We start from the raw sequence: 26,640 nt of genomic DNA on the forward strand, positions 1-26,640 counted from the left end.
TTTGAACTTATCAGGCCTTCTCTGGGCTCCAGGTTCTTCTGCTTTTTTGGAACTCTTCCCCCAGGTATCCACGTAGTCTCTCCCTTACCTCATTCAGGCCAACCATCACTTTATCAGGAAGGCCTTGCCTGACCACCCTAACTGAAATGGAATCCTTTATCTGCTCTCTACTGGTTCTTCAGAGTACCCACTCCCTCATCACTTATATTTGCTTATATTCATTGTCCATCCCAGAGCCTTAGTTGTGCCATTCTGAGCTCTTGCTATCCCTGTGAAAACTTGTTGAACATTTGCTGACAATCAAAATAAGGCAGCTCCATCTTATTGGTTAACTGATAAGATCTAAAAGGGTAATATGGTTCTCTCTTCTAAAAATAATGATCATAGTTAATAGCAACCACAAAACATTTAAAAAATTGAATAATGGATAGTAGTATGCCAAGCAAATTCATAAGACTGACTCCAGAACAACATGTCCATTTATGGCAGCCCAAAAGATACAAAGCCTTCCCTTACTGTTCTCATGTTCGGTGAGAACAGTGGGTCGGAGCACACTGACTACTCATTATCTGGTGCTGAACACAGCTGTCCTCTCATAACTCTCCAGCTTAATGCAAAATCCTGGTGATTTATTGATGTTTTTTAAAACATGAATAAATAAAAGCTCCAAACTGATTTATCTTCTCATTCATAGTCTATTTCTTTCCAAAGTTAGGAAGTTTTCCATTGAACTTGTAAATTGAAATAAGAAATCTTTGTAGTAAAGTTTATTCATTAAATAGGTCTTAAGCTTGAGACATTTTTGGAGACAGTGTATTATTAACATTTGTTTTCCTGTAGAGAAGGAGTAAATGCTAACAGAACATCCCAGTTCCCATCTTCAAAGAACAAGAAGTCAAGTCTAGCTTCTTCAAGAGAAAAACAGGCTGAAATTTGTAAAGAAAAAAACAGGAAGCTGTAGCTTAGGTTATGCTTCAAAAACACATACTCCTCCTCTCATACATTCTTGGTGGTTGTTGCTTCAAGCTGCTAAAATATGCTTTCTCTGGGAAAAAAGTACAGCTCCCAAGAAAATTAAGAGCATGGCTTTGAAGATCAATCTCCCTGCCTCTGAATCCAGTCTCCACCAGCTGTGTATCCTTGGGAAAACCACCTCACTTCTCCTCATCTGATGCTCCTCTTCCTGAAAACTGAGGTAAATGTCCCAACAACCCTGGAAGAAGAATGGCTGTTAAAGATAATGAGTGTAGAGCGTGGAGCACAGGGCCCAGCACCTAGGAGGTATTCAATAAATGGTAGCTGGTACACTCCATAAGCAACTATCTACAAAGGCCTACTCAAGCCATCAGCAGTTTTAAATGTCATATATAGAAACAATTGATCTTTTAGAACATTTGGAAAATATAGGAAAGTATAAATTTAAAAAATCTCCCACCAGTACTACGAATAAAAACCTCCCCCAAACAAAAGAGTAGTGTGAAGTGTCAACAATTTTTCTTCTAACAACTTTGAAATAGTGACCTCTGCTGGCCAGTGGGAAACATGAGCTTTCCAACCATGAGCTAGGGTTGAATTAAGCAGGCTTGGTCCCTGTCCCTAGAACAAAAACCAGGTGTTGCATTACAAGGGACAGAAATTGTCACAGGGTTACCACAATGTAATAGGGATGTTAACAAAATTAAAGGCCAGCCTTTCCATTTGCTCATCTGCCCAGAATATTCTGTTTTTTCAAACCCCATGGTCTCCTATTTTTAAAATGTCATAATTGCATGCAAATGTTACAGCTGAAAAACAACACAGGGGCATTAAAAATCAGCCTTCCGTGTAAGCCTTAGATTTTCCAACCTGAAGATCCAAAAGCAGAAGTGGTGACAAATGTGTAAAAAACAGAGTGAAAAAGTCAGGATGCATCATTAAGAATATTACAACAAAAGGAAGGAAAAAAATCTTTGGGAATACATGTCTGATTCAGCTGGGGTTAACAGCCAACTACAAAGAAGGCTTTAAAACACCCTGCAAACCTCTTACAGATACAACCCAGAAATCCAATTAGAAAGCAGTCACAGCCCTTTTCTTCAGGCAGAAATTTGCTTGATGGAAGAGGCTGCTCAAGGGTCTGTTGGCTGGGATGTTTAGACATTAAGCACATTCCCACTTCTCAAGGTATGAAATAAAACCGAGGTTACAAACTGGCAGCCATAGGGCCATGTAGTTTGGTTTGGCACTTGCTGTTTTTTTTCTTAATTAATTAGCTTCCAACACTTTAAAAATGGAGATTTCACATCAAAATCTGAATTTCCGCTTTCTTATAAACAAATGGGGAGATGTAGCCATAGGCCAGCAGTTTCCCATAGCAACAATCAACTAAGACCAAACAGCAGCAGGGAAAAACTCCCTAAATGGAGCCGGTGCCTCCAGTTTGCTATATTCCCCCTCCCGCTGGCCTCACGCATCTCATCACCTGTCTAGCTTTCCCAAGCACTCCAGTCTGAGACCTAAGGTTTCTAAAAGCCCCAAGGCATGATGATAAACTCAATTCAGTTCAAAGAAGCATCAACCACGCACAGGGTACTTTAACAGGCACTAAGGATATAAAGAATAAGCCATGACCCTGGAACCCAAGGAACTCACAGATCACTGTTTCCAGTGACAGCAAGGAAAACTAATCATTATAATTAATTACAACATGTGCACTGAGATGGTATAGGAGTGGTAAAGGCTAAAATGATTAAATTCACTTTCTTGCTTTTTGAGATGCTACTCAGCTCACTGATATTCAGCCTTTCTTTTTTTCTGGTACATGCCTTTAAGGGTGACTTCCCCTCAAAGCATGGTGTTAGCTCTCACAAGTTTCAACGTGTTTTTATTATCACTTGTTTAAAAACATTTCTTTAATTCCCACCCATGTGATTTCTTCTTTGACCTGTGGGTGACTTAAAAGTGTATTTCTTGTGGAAAGCAGTATGGAGGTTCCTCAAAAAGCTCAAAATAGAAATACCATTTGACCCAGGAATTCCACTCCTAGGAATTTACCCTAAGAATGCAGGAGCCCAGTTTGAAAAAGACAGATGCACCCCTATGTTTATCGCAGCACTATTTACAATAGCCAAGAAATGGAAGCAACCTAAGTGTCCATCAGTAGATGAATGGATAAAGAAGATGTGGTACATATACACAATGGAATATTATTCAGCCATAAGAAAAAAACAAATCCTACCATTTGTAACAACATGGATGGAGCTAGAGGGTATAATGCTCAGTGAAATAAGCCAGGCAGAAAAAGACAAGTATCAAATGATTTCACTCATATGTGGAGTATAAGAACTAAGAAAAAAACTGAAGAAACAAAACAGCAGCAGACTCACAGAATCCAAGAATGGACTAACAGTTACCAAAGGGAAAGGGACTGGGGAGGATGGGTGGGAAGGGAAGGATAAGGGGGGGAAAGGGGCATTATGATTAGCAGACATAATGTAGGGGTTGGGAGGCATGGGGAGGGCTGCACAACACAGAGAAGATAAGTAGTTGATTCCATAGCATCTTCCTATGCTGATGGACAGTGACCATAATAGAGTATGTGGTGGGAACTTGATGATGGGGGGAGTCTAGTAACCATAATGTCTGTCATGTAATTGTAGATTAATGATAACAAAAAAAAAGTGTATTTCTTAACTTCCAAACACATAGAATGTTTGAGTTATCATTTTTAATTGAATCTCTATCTTAATTGCCTTATAGCCAAATGTACTCTACATGATTTTAATCCCTTCGAATTTGTTAAGATTTGCTTTATGGACCAACATATGGCCAGATTTGTAAATGCTCAACATAAGCTTTAAGAGAGTGCATGTTCTTCAGTTGTTAGGTGCAGTGTTCCATGTGACCACTAGGTCAAGTTTGTTGATTGTTCAAATAGGAGGTGTGTAATATGTCTTGTTATAATTGTAGATTTGTCTGTTTCTCTTTGTAAATGGTCTTCTCAGTATTTAAGGTGCAACATACATAAAGCACAGAAATCTTCTATATAGTTCAATTTATTTTTATATGTATTATACCCACATAATCCAAATCAAGATAGAGAACACTTCAACCACTTCAGGTTTGCTCATGCCCTTCCACGTCTGCTCCTCTTCCTATTACCACTATTCTGACTTAATGTGGTAACATTGTTTTACCTGTTCCTCAAGTGCACATAAATGCAATCACATAGTATATACTCTTTTGTGTCTGGCTTCTTTCACTTAATCAACACTGCCATTTTTCACACCTTCCAGCAGTTACATAAGAATTTTGGTTGCTCCACATCCTCACCAACACCTGTCATTGTTAGTCTTTCTGTTTTTAGCCCTGCTGATAGGTGTGTAGTGGTATCTTGATATTGCTTACATTTATATTTCCCTAATAACTAATGGTGCTGAATACCTACTTTCTCCTATAAGGCATTTGAATACCCTCCTTTTTGAAGTGTCTGCTCATTTTTTGCCCATATTGTTTTAACATATTTGGGGCTAGGTTATTCAGTGCATTAACATTTAAAACTGCACCTTCTTCATGAACTGAATCTTTTATTGTTTTGAAGAGCCCCTCTTTGTTTCTAGTAAGGCTTTTTGCCTTAAAGTATACTTTGTCAAATATTAATACAACTACCAGCTTTCTTTCCATGTTTTCATGTCTTTTTATTTTCAATATTACCATGTCAACATCATCCTTTTGTTTTGGATGTGGTTCTTGCTAACAATAAATAGTTGGATTTTGTTTATTTAGTTTGATTATCTTTTTTGATTGTTAAGATTTAGTCCATTTATTTTAATGTAATTACTGATATGTTTGGGTTTAGATCTACATCTTATTATGTTCATTTTTGTTCTTCTAGTTCCAGATCTTTTTTCCTGTTAGTCCATTCTTTCCCTGCCTTAGCCTGAAACTTTCACTGTTCTTTAAGTGGTTATCCTTATATTACAATGCACAACTTTAGTGTATCAAAGTCTACTCTTTGCAGACAATGTAAAGACCTTTGGCTATTTTAAATTCCAAATATTCTGACTTATATGCCATTGTGTTATTTCTCTGTATATTTATTCATATTTACCTTTTTTGTTAACTTCCTCCTGCTTCTGACTGTCCTTCCTTCTCCCTGAAAACAAATAACTTTTATAAATCACCCTTTTACTGTGATCTGTTGATGAATTCTCTTGGCTTTTGTTTGTCTGAAAACGTTTTTATTTCTCCACCACTTTTGTTGATTAATGCTGGGTATGGAATTCTAGAGTAGTAAATTTCCTTCAGCACTGTAAAATTTCCATCCCCCTGTCAGTTTTGTTGGGAAGTTCAGCTATCTATCTGGCTGTCCCTCATTTGAAAGTGGTCTTCTTTCTCTTCTGTCTACTTTGAAGACTTTGGGTTTTAGCTCTTTCCTGATCATGTACCTCTCTATACATTCTTTTTATCTACCTGTTTGGGGTTCATAGAACTTCTTCAACCTGTAGCTTGATGTCTCAATTTTAGAATTTTAGAAAGATCTCTGCTACGAAATCTTCAAAACTGCTCCTGCCCATTAGATCTCCCTCTCCTTCCAGGATTCCAGTTACACCTACAAAGTTTCTCGTTGTTATCATCTATGTCTAAACCTGTCTTCCATATTTTACTATTTTTTGCTTTCCATGCTTTATTTTGACCTATATTCCAAGTTATCTTTTTCAGGTATGTCTATAATCTGCAGGTAAACCTATCCATTGATTTCTTAATTTTAGTTTATTTTTCTGTTCTAGAACTTACCTATGGCTTTTTCAAATGCATATATAAAACATTTATATATACATTAAAAGCATATATATATATTTATGTATGTGTGGTTTCTAATATGTATATATACACATACAGTTGTGTAGTTTCTAGTCCTCTAAAAAAATGAGAATTTCATTCTTTAATCTTAGTGAACATACTAATCATAATTATTTTAAAATCTGTCTGATAACTAATATCTGGAGTCCCTGTGGGCCCATTCTATTATTGCCTGCTGCTTTTGTTGTTCTCATTCATGTTGTCTTGACATTCTTCCTAAGCCTGCTTATTTTTAATTGCGTGCAGACACTGTATTTGAAAACTTGTTTGTAGAAATAATTGAGACCTTGAGTGCTGTTTTCCTTCAGAGACGATTTATATTGTTTCTCCCAGGATGTAGAAACACCAGTAAACAGAAGTTACAATTCAACTTAATGAGGACTCTAACTCAACTACAATTCATGCAATCTACTTTCTCTTCACCCTTCCTCCCTTTGGGTGCAGCCCTTTGGGGTTCCAAATAAAAGCAAGGGGATTTACAAACCTTCTTTGCAAGCCCTGAACCCTGACTTTCTTATCTTGGGAGGCTCTCAGAACTGCCCCAACTCTCCAATCTACCCTAACAAAGGTAAGCTCTCAGAAGGCATGTTACCACTGCATGACCTTATCCCTCAAGCCTAATTAGACCCTGAATACTTGATCCATTTGGGCTAATTTCTTTCAATCAGAAATTTGGTTGGCATTCAGTAACAACTGGTCTATCTATTATATGTAAACTCAGGAGCTAAAGGGCAGCTGAAGAGAATAGTAGAAAGTCAGTAGGCAGAGACAGAGAACAAAGCATGGATGCAGAAAGAAGTAGAGAACCATTTCAAGCTCCTGAAATCTTTCCAGACTCCTCATGGGATTAGAAATAAATCTATACCTGTGCTCACCAAGACTGTCCTCTGCCCTCAGGATCAACTCCCCTATTTATGCTCAAGCTAGGCTAAGGTAGGGATTGTATCCTTGCAACTAAGGGTCACAGTATAGTTAGGGAAGGACTAGAGTTTAATATTTTTTCAAGACTGTAGATTACTGCTACTAGTAAATTGAGAGGGGAAAAAGGATAAATCAATCAAGAGTCAACGTACCTTCAAAAGACTATCAAGGTAAAGGTCTGTGATTTAGAGGTGACCTTCTATTGTTTCTCTTCCACAGACATCTTAGAGGTCTTCCAGAACTACTTTACCACCAGGATCATTTGTAAGACACACTCAACAGTATCAGGTAGGATATGTGTGTGCAGGGAGCACATGAACACTTGAGGGCAACGTAGAGCCACACAACTCCTGCAAAATAATACAAGTGACAAAGCAGACGAACACCAGGACGCAACACCTAAGAAGATGCTGTCCATAAGGGAGATGGCACAAACGCAAGCAATAGTCACTGCTTAGCATAGGTAAGGAAGAGCACAGATGTGTAATCAGCAATGAGACAGCAACAGCAAGACACATCAACTTTGTAAATAAGTAGAAAAAGGGTCTGTGCAAACAAGGGTCGCCCCCACTTACTTCTCCCATATAAGGTGGTAAGTTCTCTGAGGCCAAGATTTATGACTTTGTACCATCACTGACTACCACGGGGCCTGGTAGTCAGCAGACAGTGAGTAAATGCTGAATGAATGGAAGAATTAACAGCATTTTACAAACAGGTCCTAACACCTCGTCTTAAACTCCTGAGGCCAGATGTTTCAGAATAAAAAAATATTAAATTTTTAGAAAGGTTATAATGCTGTGTATTACATCATACTCCTGTGGTTTGGGACAGCACTTCATACTCAAACTTACTACAGCGAATGTAATCGTAGCCATACTACATGGAATAAATTAAATCTACAAATGGCCTCACATCAGTTAAGGCTGGTTTTGCTGCCAAATAAATTTTGTTACCAGCTTGCCAATTAAAAATAACTCTCGATTTCAGAATTGTACATAAAGGTCCGCTAATCATAGAGACTAAAGTAACCCTAGAAGTGACTGCTAGTTTTCATTTATTTACTGAAAAACTATTGTTAGTAGAGCTCATAGTCTACATGGAGTTCATAGATAAATTTAACAGCAGATTAGATACAGCTGAAGAAAATGACTTGGAAGATAGGTCAGAAGAAACTACCTAGAATAAAGCCACGGAAAGTCAAAGCTATGAAAACAGAAAAGACAAGTCAAGACACAGATTATATACTGAAAAGGTGTAACCGGAATCCTGAAAGGACAGGGAGATCATAGTCTAAAGGGGAAACAGATTTGTAGTCAGTTAAGTTACAATTCAATGAGATCCAAAAAAGAGGGAATGACAAAAGCCTTTGATAAAACACCTTAAAATCAGTCTGAAAGTATTTGGACAGGGAAGTATGTAAAGAAGGAGAAGTTTGCCAAGACAGAAATTTCGGTAAAGGGAACAACATGAGCATGTGTGAAAAAAACAATTTATGTTGTATACCTGCTGCGTGAATCAGATGGAAGAGTCTGCCTTACAGGAGCTGACGGTCCCTATGCTCAGTCACTCATCTGGGAGAACAGTGCACAGGAAAATCCACCCCGGCACTGGTGCTCAAGTGTGGTGTCCTGCCCAGCAGCATGTCACCTGGGCACTTGTTAGAAACGCAAATTCTTGGGCCCCACCCCAGACATACCGAGTCAGAAACTCTGCAATAATCTGTTTTAACACCTTTTTCTAAGTGATACACGCACACTAAGTTTGGTAACTCTTGATAGAAAATAAACCCTTCTCACAGTGTGATTCCCAGACCACTGCTTAGAATTTGTTAGGAACCACATCTTCTGGAAGCAGTCCCGACCTCCCGAAGCAGAATCTGCATTGAACCTTGAGCCCAGAATCTGCACCTCTCATAAACACTCCCTGTGAGTCAGATTTTTCTGACTCCCAAGTTTTAAATGCCACTGCATTTGACTCCTCGGAGGTAACAAACTGTCTTACTCACAGCTCAATTTGTTTTGACAACTGGGCCATAATATAGTCAATGTCTCTAAATGGTTAGCTAGCCCCGCATCGGTTTGCCCATCATTACAGCAACTGCCAAGGCTACATAGGACCATGACTAAGAACTCAAGGGCTATGTGCTTGTCTATCCTCCTTCCAAACCCTCAAAACAAAAATGGCTTTGCTTATGTAAAAATGGTGGTCAGCACCTTGGTAAGACTAGCTGGATTGTTAACTGATTAATTAAACCATCTTTGTGTTAAGCTAATTGGTTTTAAAGAAAGATGACTGTGGATTGGGAGAGCAAATGAGGGAGTTGAGGGCCTTCGTATAGCACCTCAACTACTTGAGGTGAAGTCCAGACTAATTTAAGTAAAGCTGACAGACATAACTATTAGCTTGGGGAATAGGATCTGATTAGAAACACTACTCTGGCAAGAAAAGAAACCTCTATTAAGAGATGGCTTTCTGCACCTGCAACCTTTGTTTAGTTTTGGAAGAAAGGCAGCCAAGACAATGAAGAAAGAGACTTCTAGAATTTAGCCTTCTTAGAATTACCATTAAACACAGATCACCCACCAAATTAGGCCAGTTAGGGGCAAAAGCTGATTTCTTGAGAAGTCAAACCTTTTTCAAGTTTTACAAGCAACAACTCTAACTGAATTGAAATGGCTAAGGCAACATACGCACCAGAAATTAAATAATTAACTTTGTAGGCATAACGTATTTCAATTAATTAGTAATCTCATTTTTTTAATTGTCAATTTATTTTTCTACCCAATTTAATATCAGTGATATAGAAAAGGATATAAACAGATTACCATATTTACAGGAAGACATAGGAACCAATCACCAAGGAACAAACATAGGAAAGTAACAAATTGCTGCTTATCCATGGGTACTCAATTGTACAAGGTTTATTCTAGGAGTTTCCCAGTTCTCTGGGAAAGAAGTTATGTGGATTTATACCTTCCACAGGGTCAGGTGAACATTATAAGAGCTGACAGAATCATGTTTTGTGCTGACAGATAAAAGCTTTTAAAGAACATTCTAATTTGCAGACCAATACAGCATCAGTGGGTACATAGGCACCATGTGACTCCATCAAAGGAAACGCCTCTCTCTGGCCTTCCTACAATGATTCTCCTCGTACATAGGGAAGGTGCTCTCTTTAGTAACAGGTGGTTCAACCACACCCTACCTCAGCAGATGGTGTGGAGATTATCAACACACACACGGAAAAAAACCTACTCTCTTACCTACTATATAATCCAGATTCAGGGAGGTTGTTTCCAAATATCCCCTAGGCAGACATGTAACCCGTATTTTGTACACAGCACATCCTTGAGAACATAGGGATGAACATCACAGTTTTCACATTGCTCACTGAATATATCTTTGCCCGAAGTATACAGGAAACAGCAAAAACCCTAAACCTAGCCAAACATTTTATCCAAATAAGTCAAAGTTGAAAGGAATCATTCCATCATCAGTATCAGGAAGTCAGTGGGTTAAGCACCACAATTATTCTTTAATGGAAGCAGAAGGTTAAGTGTCCTTTGCTCCCAAAATGCTGCTGCCAAGGGTGGCTCAGAGTGTGGAATATAAAAAGTTCAATGGCTTTAAAACATGGAACTCAACAGTTCTCAGTCAACCTTACCACAATTTTCTGGTCATCTGTAACTACCATATTCAAAATTCAGCCTGCACATTGAAAAATAGATCACCTCCACTTCAGATGGGGGATGGGGGTGGAAAAAGTCACGGCAATAACTTACAATTGAGGAAATGAATCACAGAGACACTTTGAAGTCCAGCAGGACTCATTTATATTTTGGCATGTGGTGGTTGAAGGGGCAACAAATAAAAGGAATAAAGATATAATACATCGAGTAATCAAATAGTATATATATATATATCACATTAAAGATTAATATACAATAGTGCACTGCCTATAAAGAAAAACTGGGGGACACCAATGGGAAAAGATAACAGTAAAATAATTACCAGTGAGCATTATAATCCAAAGCTCGTCCCGTGACTATCTACCACTAGGATTTCCAATCTTTCATCTCCACAGAAGTTGATCTAATAAACTATATTATTACCTTGCTCACTTTTGGGACATATAACATATTCCCAAGTACCCTAGTCTCTCTGATGTTTTGGTTTCACTTGCTATTTGATGACTAAGTTGTTTCTGGCTGCAAAGATTTTCCTAATATATTTTTATTAGCCAGTTAACACAGCAAAGGCTGCTCCCTCTGTGAGGCCAAACAAACTACACAAAATAATTTGATCTAATGAGGATGAAAGGTGGAGGAAAAAAGGAAATTTTCCTGTTTTTCTTGTAAAATTTTTTCTCTCATTTGAAAAACTCTGCAATCACTTAATGTTTTGTTCCAGGAAAAGAAAGCAAAACTAGTTGGGAAAATATCCATATACTTACTGTTCACTAGCATGATACAAAACAAATTCATAGATGTCACTCAATTGTCTTTCAAAAACCAAATGTGAGTGTTTAACCTTATAACATAAGAACTGAATTTTTCCACATTCCTTTATATACAGTTAGCATCTGTAAATTGAGACTTTTTTTGGACAATCAAATTTAATTTGTTCCTGGAATAAAACCATAACCTAAAAGATTAACAAAATATGTCCTTTAGACAATAATTTTTCTGTGAATTTTCCTCCACTGTTACCATTTTTATCTTTCAGTAAACAGAAACTAAAGTTTACATATTTCAAATTTACACTGAACTAAACTCTCAGAACAATTCGGAAGACTGGATCAAGTCTACCTATTTTACCTTCTGAACTGGCTCTATTCCTCTCCAAAGTAAATTCTGAACATTTTCTATTATTATTATTAAGTTATATAAACTAGAGACATTTCTACTGCCAAAGATGCTTTTGTAAAATCGAATAAAGATTTTATTATACCACACATACAAAAAGCAATCAGTACAAAAAAGGCAGTTTTCAGTTATTCTGTTCAGAATTTCTTTCCATGATTTCTCCCATTAAAGTATAGTTTTCAAAGCAACCACCACGACAAAGGAAGCATCTAATTAGTCCATTTTCTTCTGATCCAAGAATGCTAAACATTTACTGTCCCATCTGTAGTTGTATCAGCAGTGTAATGAACACAGTTTATATTACTTAACTATTCTTTGAACTCCAAGAACTGTTGAAGTCTTTTCTGATGTTCTGCAGATGCTTGCACAGCACTAAATGAAACATAAATTCAAAGCATAAGCTTTATTTTACATTAAGCATATTAAGTGAACCACAGAGCACAGAGTCAATATTTTTCAAAACAATTAAAAATGAATAGAAATCTTTACTTATTTAGTACTTCTGAAAAAGCTGGATGAAAACCCTCCTTAATCTAATGAAGAGGAGGGCTTGCATTCGGTAATGGCATACATCTACCTTCTAAAAGACCAAAGCAAATTAAGACTGACAAGTGAAGGCATCGATTTTAACCTGCTCTGCTGTGGAACCTGCTGTGCAGAGCTCCAAGCCTTGCAGTAGATTTTCTGGATTTTATTATTTTATTTAAACCAGATTCCAACATTATCTTTGAGTTGTAGAGTATTTGAATTGCCTTTAATATAAAATCCTTTACACTAAAATGTTTGGTTAAAACACAATAGACTCCACTAATCATTTTCAAAGGTAACGGCTTGGTAGTTTAGATTTACTTTTGCCCATAAGTTGTGTCTTGGAAGGGGAAACTGAGTTTTCTCCCTGCCCTCACCCCCACAAAAAATACGTTACCTTGACAAAATGAGGACAAATATACACTGAAGCTAGGATAAAACTTCCTTTTAAACTTTTGGACAAAAATTGAGTACAATGGAAGATTGTATTTCTAGTTGCTGAGTAGTAATGCTTCATTACTGAATTGTAAAATTCCAGGTAACTGAAGGCCATTACTTTTAAAAGTGCCAGGAGTTTTATTATAATCATTTTGCTACAAATCATCCTAAAACACCTTATACACACGTCTCTGCTTTCTTAAACCACACCGCTGATTCCAATGGCACTGTACTAAGTATTTCACTGTGCAGGTCCCCCCCATTCCAGCGAAGCTGTCATCTCTAAGTAAATGGTTCTGCACTCTCTTACACACCAAGCCTGAAGCTTTTGTCATGCTCTTTCCTCTGCTTGCAGGCAGTGAACCATGCCTCACTATTGTTAGTACTCCTGACTCCAAAGCAGTCTCTTCCCCTCACATTTTAATGTTACAGGCTGGAAAAAAAACAGTAAATCAAATTTTCCTAACCTAAGAGTAAGCGGGTGTTGAATGAGTGCTTCACTGAGCAACTGGCCTGGATTAATTTTCATGCCTCAAGAGTTTACTCATTTATACCTGGTTCACAGAGGCAGAGCTTTAGGTAATAAATAAATTAGGTATTATACAATAGCAGTTGTCACCATATATAATGTACAGTATGGGCTTTACATATGTACGATTCCCTTTCATCTCTATTAACTGCAAATGGAACAAAGTGGGATGGATAACTTACCCTTTTTCCAGAACAGTAAACAGTATCAGAAAGGTTCAGAGGTTAGGGGAAATAACACAGCCTACTAGTTAAGAGTATACATACTGTGGATAGAACTCTAGGTCACAAAGGTCTGAGTCTGAATTCTGATTCTACTACTTAATACCTGCAAAATCTGAATCACTAAATAACTTGCCCACAACCACAGAGAATCAGTAATGTAACCAGACATAAACCCAAATACTTTAACTCCAAATCTAGTATTTTTTCCACCAGGCCATTCTGTCCTGAATTTGTACAAAACAGTCTCTACTGACCTCTTCAATTTTAGTTCATAGATATATGGCTCTTCTCAGAAAAAAGAAACTAAGATTTTCATTCTCATAATTTTTTATCAGTCATCTATCTCCCTTTTCTAAGAAATTCATTTTCCCCTTTTATCCTTGTTTTTGCTCTTATTATCAGTATACATCATCTCTATTTCATTCTCTAAAGTCACTGAGTGTTTTCCGGGAGTTTCCTACATAGAAGTTTACATCTTAGAGGCAGTCTAGTGTACAGGAAAAAAAAGGTGGAATTTTAGGAGCAAGAGAGACCTGGTTTCAGGTTCATGTTCTCACACTGACTAGACACTATGCTATTAGACGAGTTCTTAACCTCTCTTGAGCCTCAGTTTTCATTATTTGTACATTATAATTTCTATACCTCATAGGCTCTTTGAGAAGAGTAAATTAAAAATATATATATAAAATGCTAAGTGTACTATCTAGAACAGTGCTGTCCAATAGAACTTCCTGCAAGATAGAAATGTTTTATGCCTAAACTGTCCAATATGCTAGCCACTAACCACATGTAGTTACTGAGGACTTGACATGTGGCCAGTGTGACTGACAAACCAGATTTTAAATTGTATTTAAGTTTAACTGACTAAAATTTAAATAGTCATACATGGCTAGCATACTGGAGAATGCAGATCTAGAAGGCACTCAATAGATTTTTTTGGTTTGTTTTTGAACAAGTGAATAAAAGGATAGTGGATTATCTACAGCTCTTTTGTATTCCCACATAGAACCAAAGTGTCCCATAAAAACTTGCTACTGCTGCCTAGTATAAAGAAGTACAAAAACACACCCTACTGTGTCTAAAAGTAGGTGGTATGAGTTCTAAACTAGTTATTGACTGCATACAGAAAAAGAGTAATCTCTCCTGTCTTCTAAAGTTTATTTATAATTATGATAAACATAGTTTGGTTAATAAACTAGTACCTCTTATCCTGCCTAGCTAGATTAGTTCATGAGAAGAAAGGAGTAAATATCAATGAAACTAAATATAAACAGGCTTGGCATTTGTGGTTTTCTTTCTGGTCCCATCTGTGAAGGTGGTGTGACCTGTCACTGTTTTCCCAGCATGACTCACAAAGCGCCAAGGACTTACTTATGGACTACTTTCTCCCCAGGTCTTAGTTGGCTCACCAAGATGTAACAACAGTGTTATTTTTAATATGCTTTTCTGGAAAGGCACCTAATTGGCTTTTTTCTTTTACCTGAAGGATGTTTTTGTAATTTAAAAAAACAGACAACAATATATAATTTACATTTGCTGCTTCTATGACTTCCTATCCTCTTTGTTGTCCATTTGAAAGAAAAGGCCCCAAAGCCTTTATGATAGGCCAAATTTTAAAATAAAAATATTAAGTCTAAATCCAAGCTATTAATTTCCAGTAGGAATCATGAAGGTCCCAAAAGAATACTTCCAACATATAAGCCTTTATAACTCTTACACTTATTTCTCAGGGGAATTCCTAAACGTGGATTATCATCACGCATCAAACAGGTAAACTTACTTCAGATGTTCACCAAATGTAGTAGTTATTCGATAGATGGCAGTTTTTAGAGATGCTCTAAATGCAAATCTTAATGTTTTATAAGAAGTGTCCACAAGGCTTCCTGAAATCCGAGGTGGTTTACTGGAAGCATGAGGAAGCTTGAAGTACTTGTCAACTGCCTAGATAAAGAAAGCAAGCACATAGTTCAGACTATCAAAAAGGCCAACGTAGTCCAAAGGATTAAGGAGATTTTATTCAGATAGACAAGACAGATACACTTAAACACAGACCTACTATAAAATATTTATTTTGGATTTCAGTTAACAGTTTGAACAAAAATGCAGTAGAGGCTTAGCCACTTCAGCCGTTAACCAGGAAGTCCAGGCCCATCCTCTAAAAAGAAGCTGTGCTCACTTCAACAGCCCTGAACATGCAAAGCTGGGAACCGAAACACAAATACCCTACTCTGCTTATAAGGTGTGACAGGTAACACTTGTATTATAAATTTCAGTCAACGAAAGACCAAAACTTCACACTTTACATCAATAATTTACTAAACTAGCTTATCTCCTTTTCAATTCCAAATGATGCAGCATTTATGAGCAAGAATAGGTGGGGAGAGAGAGAATTCACAAAGGAAACTAATTTACAGTTGACAGAATAAGAAACAGAGATTTAAATATATCTTTTAAAAGTCAAAAGTAAATAATGTAATTTTTTAATGATATTAGTACATTAAGAGAAGAGACAAGCGAAGACAGAGAAGTCTAAGTGTGTTAATCTCCTACAGCATGATACTGTCTTAAGAGACAAATAACAGTAAAAGGCTACTATTTATAGTTAGGGATGTAACCACCAAAAGAACTAAAAAACAACAGTTCAAATGACTTCTGCCCTCATGTTTTTAATTTCAAGAGCTCTTTTATGTCATCTGAGTAACCCTTTTAATTTTAGCACCCTATTTTGTTTCAAGGATTTTGATGATTTTTGTTGTGTTTTTGGTTTGTTTTAGTTTCTTTGAAGTTACATTCCCCCTCTGCGTCTTTTGGTCTCTATTTCTGCATTAGAGACTTTGCTCAGAAACCTAGTGTTCCTTGGCTTACGACAGAGCACAACCACCCGAAGAGCTGAGTACACACTTGGAGGTGACTAACACCAGGCTTCACAACAGGTGACCTGTGTGGACTTTTTGGGGTGAGAGCCCAACTCAGTAACTTTTAGGTCTTTCTTCTTGGATTGGTCAGAGTTTCCAGAGAAGAGTCTTCCAGCACCATGTCTGGAGGGCCTGGTCCCCAGTGCGCAGGGGAGCCAAGTGGAGACCAGAGCTACTGAGCCCATCCCTATGCTTTTTAGTTCAGGACTCACAACTTTGTCTTGACTCTCCGTCCAGAGACCTGGTTCTACACTTTCTAGATAAACCTCAACTTCTGCTAGAGTGAGGGAGGAATACCAGCCGTAGAGAATCTAGGGATCTAACTGGTTGTCAAACAGTTCTCACTCAGACCTTATTCTGGAATCTGTCCCTTCACCCTTGGCTCCAGAGGTACTTGGAGCTTGTCCTCCTACCATCTGCAGATTTGCCTCTGGGATTTGCTTAATTAGTTACCACAACCATCTGCTCTCCAGCTTTGAAGACTTTCAACAGTATAAATCCCACTCCTCTGACACCAAATAAGATGGTGTATTTTTTCTCTACATTTATTTGTAACAGTAACAATATTATTATACACAGCAGTAATAGTAGTTTAACTCCATTCAGGTTCCTGGACCCGATTCCGATGTGTAAGTACGTGGCAGGAGGTCTTTCCACACACACTAACACCAAGCAATTCTCGAACACCAGAAAGGTGCTGGAGAACTCAACTCCAATTCTGATGCTATCTGCCCGGAGAAAGCAGATTCCCCAGGTTAAGGGCTCCGTCCTACAAGACTGCCCTCCACCCCCTACTCCAGACACTGGTTGCAAGTCCCAGGCACTTAGTCTGCACTTTTGACCCACTGGCTACAGATTGGAAGTTCCCACAACCTCCCACTTGGGTTCCATTAATTTGCTAGAGCAGCTCACAGAACTCAGGAAAACACATTTACCAGGAAAACACTTGTACCAGGAAAACACATTTACCAGGAAAACACAGACACCAGGAAAACACTTGTACCATAAAGGGTAAAGGATACAAGTGAACAGCCAGATGAAGAGAGACATAGGTCAAGGTCCAAAATAAAGAAGCTTCTATCCTCATGGAGTTTGGGGCCTGGCTCGGTGGTACATGGAGGTATTCTGCTTCCCCAAGCATAGCTCTCTGTAATTGAGAAGCAGAATTGGGCAGAGAAGACCACAGTTGAGCAGAGAGCGATAAGCTCTTTTCAGGGGTTTTTGTGAGGGCTTCACTGCATAGTCATGATTGACTAAATTATTGGCCATTGGCTGATTCAACCTCCAGCCCCCGCCCTGGGGTGGGGGGTCCAAAAGTCTCTAACATGACAAGACACCCATTTCACCATTAAGACGGCAGTCTTTTCAGGAACTCTGGATGAAGACCAAATATACCTGGGAAATATATATTTGGTCATATTAATGACCAAATGTGTATTTCTTACAACTCATTATCATCATAAACAGTAACTTAAAAAAGTGTTTCCCAAGACTGAGACATACTTGAGATAACTTTAGGCAGTATAGGAGGCAGTATTCAGTGAAATAATTTAGCAACATTAAATAACACTGAATCAGAATGGAAAAGCTACTTCCTTTTCAATTTTCTTGCAAACCTTTTGATTAACCCTTAATATACCAGGAAAAATAGTCATCATTTACCATGTAGGTCCAATGGAGTATTTTTATAATTTAAAGTCATTTCACAAAAAATTTACAGAAGTAATAAGAGTGAGAGGATAATGTAAAGTAACTTCATAGAAATTTAAATAAGAATATAAACATTTTCCAGGTTTTGAAGAAACATACACCTGAAATAGGCAATGTCCTTTGAATGCAACTAGCTGCTCTCCACCTATCTATCATGCATTAATTTGGAGCATATGCCTCTTATAATACTGATTTCGAATTGAAAATACATCTCCAATAGGTTTTAGCTTATCATTCCTTCTGGTTCCTTTTCTTGCATTTGCATCATCAAGATGCAGTATTTTTTTAAACTTTTGGCAGTTTGTAATTTTGTTCAACAGAGTTCAGCCATCTGCTTTGTACCATAATTACAAAACATTTCCATCCAAAGGTTCACAAGGACAAATTCAAATGAGCAATCCAGTGACTTTTTTCATTTCAACATCATCTATTTCCTTCCAATCACCTTTATGTACACCTTTGTATACCTTTAGCGTTGAGCCACTTATGAACTGTATACATTTTGGTGTAAAGTATCATAGAAGATAAAGGAATACAGTGATGTGTACTTTTACCAAAATGGGATGACTCAGATTCTTATTACAAAATATTGTGGGACAAATCCTGCTGAATGACATTAGATGAAAATACCACATTTCCTTTTCCTTCTTAAAAATATATTGTTCTGTTATCAATTCTTGAGTTTGAGAGAATATTATCTAGAACTTATCACTGGAAAATCTATAGTCTACAACTCCTCTAATGTGATGAATTTCATCACCATCATTAAAGCCTAGACCTGTACCTGCCCACTATGGCAACAACTAAGACACATGTAGCTGTTGAGCATCTGAAACGTGGTGGGTCTGAATTGAGATACACTATAAATGAAAAACACACACCAGAGTTTGAAGACTTAGCATAAAAGTAATATAAAATATCTCACTATTAATTTTATAGTGATTACATGATAAAATGGTAAGATTTTAAGTATACTAAGTATATTAAAACCAACCTTGCCTATATTTTTAATGTAATTGCTAGAAATGTAAAGTTATTTTATATATGAGGATAACATATTTCTATTGGGCAAAGCTGGCCTACAGTGTTGTCTTTGCATTTATCTAAAAAATTATTTAACATATTGACAATTTTCTTCCCTTTACCATTGTGGACAGAAAATTTTAAAATTCTAAATTAGCAACTGTATTCAGAGAAAACTTAAAAAGGAAAAGAAGACTATAAAGATGTGTGTTCAGACTGTTTATATATCTTCTCTTGGAAGATGATGCACTACTACATAATTATATACAACAGATTCTGAACGTGTAAGGGTTCCTCAGGGAGGAAAATCTCAGCTTGGAGTCAATGTGTCTTTAACACATCCTTAATTCTCACTACTTCCCTTTTGTAACAAAGGATAAGCAGGCCTCAGGTTCAGGGACTTCGGCAAACAGATCTAGGTAAAGCTTAAAATAACTGTATTTCTAACTTAATTGTCTTATCCTCAATACAGAAACCCAAAAAGCCCTGAAAACAAAAACTTCTGTAACTTCGTTGGTGGCAAAAGCTGACCTGACTGGACCTCATCTGGCAGTGAGACCTCACCTGAGCTGACACAGGCTATTTATAGTCTTTATTCCACCTAATATGAAGATTCAGATATTTCCCTGGAGAAAAGAATTAATATAGCTGATGAAGGGGATTCTACCTCAGAAACCATAGGACTGTTATGTAATGTATGATTATATAAAGTATGTTACACTTAAAAAAAAATTCTGAATTTTGAAATACATCCTAGGGTTTGAGAAAAGGAACTGTAGACTTGTACTCTATTTGTAGCAAGTCAAACTGGTTTCCTTTTACAACAGTGGTAGAATTTCCTTTTCAATAAATTTAAGTTAAAAATTAATGACTTAAAATACTAAATAACAGCTCAGCTGTTATGCAGATATAACTAAAATTATGACAATAGTATATGGTAATAAATAATTATGGCAGAAACTATGAAGGTAGTATATGAATAACTTAAATCTAGGAAATAACCAGTTTATAATATTTAATGATATGCCTGAAGTACTTAATCAGCTATGAGATTAAACAACTACTATTGAGTATTCATTTTATGTACTACACGTGGCTCCTGCCTTGAACTGGGATCTCAAACATCTAGTTAAGAATTATCCCACACAATGAAAAGAGTAAGTGGTGAATGCAATACACCACTGAACAATACACTCTTCAAGAAAAATTAAAAATTCTATGTATGTCTTACTTTGGCTTTATAGACCCTTAAGAGGGCCTGTACTGTAACAACAGGCACTTTTTACCCATTTGTATTTACATGTAGTAGTATATGCACAAACGCCAAACAAAGAGAACACTCCAGTTGCTCTCCCCTGAGAGCATTTATCAGTGTCATTAACAAATGTCCACTATGCTGGTCTCAAGGATCCTACTTATAGCCTAGTTAAAACAAAGGATTATACCACTAAAGTCAGAATCCCAAACATATGTTAAGGATAAAAGCAGAGTTTGTTATTGGAAATCATGACTACAGAGAAGAGTTTCTTAACCTCAGTACTAGTGACATTTTGGACTGGATAATTCTTTACTGTGGGGACTGTCCTATTTTATAGGCAGTTTAGCTGCATCTCTGGCCTCTACACAACAGATGCCAGTAGCACTCCCTACCAATTGTGACAATCAAAATGTCTCCAGATGTTGCTGCACATCTCCTGGGGGAAAAAAAATCACCCCTGGTTGAGAACTACAGAATAATACAGTGGAGCCTGGGTATGAACTGGCATCTGTTTAAAACTATCTCCTAGACTGCTTGCTTACAGTATAGACAGCAATGCTTTTTTTAAATCTTAAAACATCTTTTATCATGTACAATTTTAAGAATTCTGTCATACAAACAAAGGAGTAAGAGCTAACATTTGCTGGGCACTTAATATGTGTCAGACACCCTGAGTACTTTACAAAGATGATCTTATTCTTTCTTCACAACCCTATAAACTAAGTACTATTATCATCATCCCCATTTCCCGGATACAGAAACTGATGTTTAGAGATTACCATGCTTATTGGTTATATAATGAACTTTTCCCCCCATATTTCATAATTTCTGAAATGAAGATATAGCTTCTAATTAATGTCATCTTGGATTCAATGAAATATGGTAAATATTTTTTCCAAGGTCACATGCTAGGAAGCAGTAGGAGCTGGGACTTAAACACAGGTAGATCTGACTCTAGATGTCACACTTTAGTCCTTCTGACATGCTGCCATTCTATCTTAGGAAAGGAGGTTAAGGGATGCATACCCCTGCCAACCCTTCAGAGGGAATCTGATATGGTGGGCAGAGAGGGAGCTGGGGTTTGAAAAAGCCAGGCTTCCAAATCTGACTTGATCATCTACTGAGCATGATCTTGAGTAAGTCATGCCAACAGATACAGGCTTTCTCAGAGAGACTCAGTCATGCAAAATAAGCTTTATTCTAATCTTACAGGATTGTTACAAAAACTAAGAAATAGCCCTTCTTGTGGAGTACTACAAAAATGTTAGATAAAGCATAACAAGGTTCTAGAGACAGAGCAGACTATGGCTTGTGTAAGACATGCCTTCAGACCCACCATGCAGGCCCTCAAGGACACTCCTTCCCTTTCTCCCATTCCTCCCCTCATTTCTGTATCTCTTCCTGAGGAAAGCCTTTAGTGAATTCATACCCCTCCTTACCATCACCCCTTCACAAGGCTAGCTCAGATTTACCTGTGTTATGTTGTCTGATCATCCTGCATCTCTGTACACCCTGGATTTTATTACAATTATTTGTGTGATTACCTGTCTTAGAGTCTGTAAGCTCCTGGAGGGGAGGAACCATGTCTGTCTTTTTCCATTCTGTATCTTAGCACATGGTAACCATTTGGTATTTAAATATTTACTGGGTGAATGGAACTATGAATGGTATAAAAGGCAACTTCAGTAGTCCAAGTATATCAAAATTTGACCTTCAAATATGAGACAAAAAATATAATAGAGGTGATTTCCTACATTAAGGTGACATTGTCCTTTCAAAGAAAAAGGCTTTCTGAAAAAATTTAAAACGTACTCTTAAAAATGAAAAAGTTCTGGAGCTGGATGGTGGTGATGGATGTACAACAATGTGAATGTACTTAAAGACACAGAATTGTACCCTAAAAAAATAAGTTAAAATGGTAATTTTATGTCATGTATATTTTACCACAATTTTAATTTTAAAAAAATACTCTACCCTTTTGATCCCCAGCCTTTTGCATATAAGGACCCTTTCCAAGGACCAAAAAAAAAAAAAAATGTGGAATAGTAAGATAGTAGTTGTTCTCCACCCATTGATGTAAGCAATAAGTAACCACCACGAATAACACAGTAATGCTTTCAAATAAATTCGTATTTTAATTAACCAAAATGGCATATAGAAACTTCTGCAGAATAACTTGTCACTATCGATATGCTAATTATTCAGATAACAGCAAAGTATGTGTGGATTCATAAACCCCTTACAATACTTGTGATCTCCCAGGACGGCCAGGCCCACTGGTAGGAACAACTGCTCTAATATATCTATCCCTCCACTCCTTGCCCTCTGAATGGTCTGAAGAGTGAAAGGCTCCCTTTCCCTTTCATATTTTGCCTTTAATGATTCACAGTGAAATGGCTGATGTTATTGATAGCAAAAAGTAAATAAGAACAGAGCAGTTCATATAACTGCAATATAATGAGTTATAATATACATATCTGGTCATTCAGATGACCAAGTATGTATTTCCCAGGGATATTTGGTCTTCATCCACAGTTCCTGAGACACTTCAGGGCCTTAAAGGTGAAATGGATGTCTTGTCATTTAATGAGACTTTTGGACCCCACCCACGGGAGGAGGTTGAAGGTTGAATCAGCCAATCGCCAATGATTTAGTCAATCATGACTATGCAATGAAGCCCTCACAAAAACCCCGGGGAAAAGCTTATCTTCCTTTTGCATCCTGCTTCTCTGCTGGAGAGACCTTCTACACTTGGGGAAGCAGAACACTTCCATGTGTCACCCAACCAGGCTCCAAGCTCCACGAGAGTACAAGCTCCTTTACTTGGGACCTTGCCCTATATATTTCTTCATCTGGCTGTTAACTTGTATCCTTTACCCTTTATGGTACCCTTTATTAAACTGGTAAATGTTAAGTGTTTTCCTGAGTTCTGTGAGCTGCTCTAGCAAATTAATCAAACCTAAGAGGGAGGTCATTGGAACGCCCAATCTACGGTGGGTTGGTCAGAGCACAGGGAACTACCTGGGGCTTGCAACTGGCTAGTTGTGGGGTGGGGGGCAGTCTTGTAGGATGGAGCCTTTAGCCTGGGGAATCTTATGCTGTCTCCAGGCAGGTGGCGTCAGAATTGAGTTCTTGGATACCCTGTTGGTGTTCGAGAATTGCTTGGTGTGGTGGGTGGGAAGACACCCCAACACACACACACACATGCATTGGAATTGGGTCTGGGAACCGAAAAGTAGTGGGGAACAAACAACTGTTCCTTATTGTACAACTTGCCTTGAATTACAGAGATACTTAGAACTTACTCTCTTTACTAAGAGCAAGTATTCTTTCTAGATCAAAGAACATAAAACTGAAAACATAGAACAGGGCTCATGAGTCACATAACATCCATGCCTCTCAAAATGAAAGGGTTTGGAACCATTATAATTAAGCCATTACATCAGAATGGTCCCTCAATCCAGGCGCCAAAACAGAAGCCTATGCTTACTGAAACAACTATGAAGCAACCAGCAACCTCCCAGCAAGCCTTTAACAAGTGCCTGCCATTTGCCAGGAACCATGTCAGATGCTAGGAATACAGAGTTCAGACAAGGTCCCTGCCTCTACTCCAACTGATAGAGACAATAAAAGTAAACGGACATGTAAGAACTTGTTCGTTATGCATCAGAAGATTGGAGACTGACGAAAATTAGGCTTGGGGTGGATTAATGATTGTGCATTGAGTATTGACCCCCCTATACAGAATTTTATTGTTGTTAACAACCATTTGATCAATAAATATGAGAGATGCCCTCACAAAAAAAAAAAAAAAGTAAATGGACAGTTAAAATGCAGCTTAATAAAGTATTGAGACAGAGGTTATCAGGCAGAGCCAGACATCAGGAGATAAATGTGTTCTAGGCAAAGAAAGAAAGAAAAGGTATCAATCATCTACAGAATTAGAGTTAGGTTAAGAAAATAAAATATATTTGGGGGAAAAACTGAAAAGTCCATGGTGGTTATCAGAGCAGAGGGCTCATGGGAAGAACAGGAGAATGGCTGGAGTCAGAATGAAGGACCTGTTAGGAGTTAGTTCGGGCAAGAGGCCACAGTAAGAACTCAGGTTAGGAATGCAAAGGTCCAAGGGTAAGCAGGAAGGGTGGGCAAAAGAGAATGGATGAGTGGTAGAGATAGGGTTGTCATATGGGGTGCAAACTGGAGAACAGAGGAACAAGGAATTGAAGGAATTAGTGATACAATGGTTAAAGTGACAGACTACAGAGTCTAAGCTTGTAGGGAAAGATGTATGTGCAACAAGAAGGGAGCTGAAAGACAAAGAAAGTGTGCAGAAGAAGAAAGGGCATGAGAGGGTTGTGCTGGGCCAAGGCTTCTAAAGAGGACCCATGGATTTATGGGTAAAATTCAGGAGGCATGAACTATGGGATAAAAATTACATTTATCTTAACTAAGCTCTAATTAAAATTTACCATTTTTTTAAATTGTAAATGTAAACAACAAACCACAAGAGCATTAGCAGTTTCTATGACACTGTCACCAACAGAGATCACCACTACCTTCCTATCACATTACTATTACAGGTATCGTGAAATACCATTCATCTTATCACCACTTCAAAATGATGACAGCTATTAGACTCACTGATAGACCTTATTTAATGTATTAATTAAAAAACACACATTCCTCTAACACAAATTTAATACTTTCATAATAATTATATTCTAATATAATTGACTCCTTTCTAACCCTAAGTACTTTATTTTACACATTTAAGAACATTTTTTTGAGAAAAAGTCCATGGGCTTCATTAGACTGCCAAAGGGATCTATGGCACAAAACCGCTGAAGGACTCTGGCTTAAAGGGTAGAATTCTATAGTTTTCAGCTTCGGAGGTGGAGAATTCAGGAGATAATGAGGCTGGGAGACAGTCCTGGGTTGAGACGAGGGTTCACCAAAGAGGAGGAAGTCAAAGGATTATGCCTCCAAGGTGGGGTACAAATACCCACGTGCACACTGAATCACTCATACAATCAATCTCAGAATATGTGGTGGAAAAGGAAAGACTGTAAGGTAAGTCTGTAAAATCTGATCAGCAGAGTATGACCAAAAGGCAGACTGTGAGCTGGCCAAGGAGAGACCACATGCCACAAACCTCACACAAGGAGGGGTTTCTACCCTCAGAAGTTAAGCATCAAATCAATGGTGCTGTTCTGTGGTCCTTTTTCCTCTTCCTACCTCTCAAAAATATGCCTCTGCCTCTTTCAACTCTGCCCCTCAAAACTACTCTCCATTCCAATACCTCTGTTTCAAATAAGGCCTGAATTTTCAACAAATCTGTAGTTCTTACCTTCCTAACCAAAGACATACATGCCTATAATCAAATAGACATATTGTTTTCCTTCTCACACCTAACCACAACTATGAAGAAGCATTATGAATTCTGATGGTGGGGAGGTAAAAAGAAAATTACTTGAGTGCAAAATGCCTCTAGAGCACTGTGATCTTTGTGAAACCAATTCAGTTTCAACCACTTTTCTTAAAACAGAATGGACTGCACATAGTAAAAGATTAAGTACTGTTCTAAGACTCTTCTGTTTCTTTTACACACACACGTAGATTCTAATACAAAGTTACTGCAGGTCATGATCCAAAAAGTTTAAAAGTCACAGTTCTACGGATAGAACCTTTCTCTCTGAAGAGAACCCTATGTGAAAATTAAAAGCCCGGGACAAGATAGTAGACAAGTTCAAAAAGAATAAGGGACATGGATCTGCAGTGTTCCCTGGGGTCCACTATACTGCTAATGCCCTGCAAGTAGCTCAGGGTCAAGTTCCAGCTCTGCTACTTACAAGAACTGAGTGTGAGACCTCATGATGTCACAACACTACTGAGCCTCTTCCATCTGTAAAATAGGCTTTAACATACCTCCTTGCTTACTTTCCAAAATAGTTAAGAGAATCAAAAAAAATGATATGAAATTTCTCTGTAGACTATAAAGCATCGTACTATTATTTCATTTTAAACTACATAGCCAGAGTAATAAAAAGCAAACTATGTTGTAAGTACCAAGATATGCTCAAATCATGGTTACCCTATTGTGTGGTAAGACAAGCCAAATATTAGAAGTTGTGGGGAAATACTAGGAAATTATTTCTTCAGAGAAAGATAGCTGGGGAAAGAGCACAAATAATAAAACTATCCATGTGTATACATGTGTCTCAAATAACATACATGAGAAAGTGAGCACAAAACAAAAAAAAATCATTGATTTTGATGGACAAGACTGTCTAAGAGGTAAAATATACTGAGATTTGAAAAAAGGTATAGTGAAGCATATTTTCTCCTCATAGCTTAAACTGCTTCCCAAGACCAAAAGATGCATCAATTG

The 26,640-nt window shown here is 37.6% G+C and overlaps 1 protein-coding gene across 3 annotated transcripts in view; it reads right to left on the reverse strand.

The window, feature by feature from the left end:
- Nucleotides 1-10,571: 10,571 nt before the first annotated feature.
- NDC1 (NDC1 transmembrane nucleoporin) overlaps nt 10,572-26,640 on the reverse strand; it is a 57,700-nt gene continuing 41,631 nt past the window's right edge. For all 3 annotated transcript variants that reach the window (XR_008997012.1, XM_036911160.2, XM_057500219.1), the window contains 2 exons: nt 15,127-15,287; nt 10,572-11,999 (listed from right to left, as the gene is read on the reverse strand). Coding sequence is in view for 2 of the 3 variants with exons in the window: in XM_036911160.2 (XP_036767055.1) it covers nt 11,936-11,999; nt 15,127-15,287 (225 nt within the window). In the remaining variant the exon portion in view is untranslated. The remainder of the gene's footprint in view (nt 12,000-15,126; nt 15,288-26,640) is intronic.

The sequence above is a fragment of the Manis pentadactyla genome, chromosome 4 (genome assembly GCF_030020395.1).
Source record: "Manis pentadactyla isolate mManPen7 chromosome 4, mManPen7.hap1, whole genome shotgun sequence".
NCBI lineage: Eukaryota > Metazoa > Chordata > Mammalia > Pholidota > Manidae > Manis > Manis pentadactyla.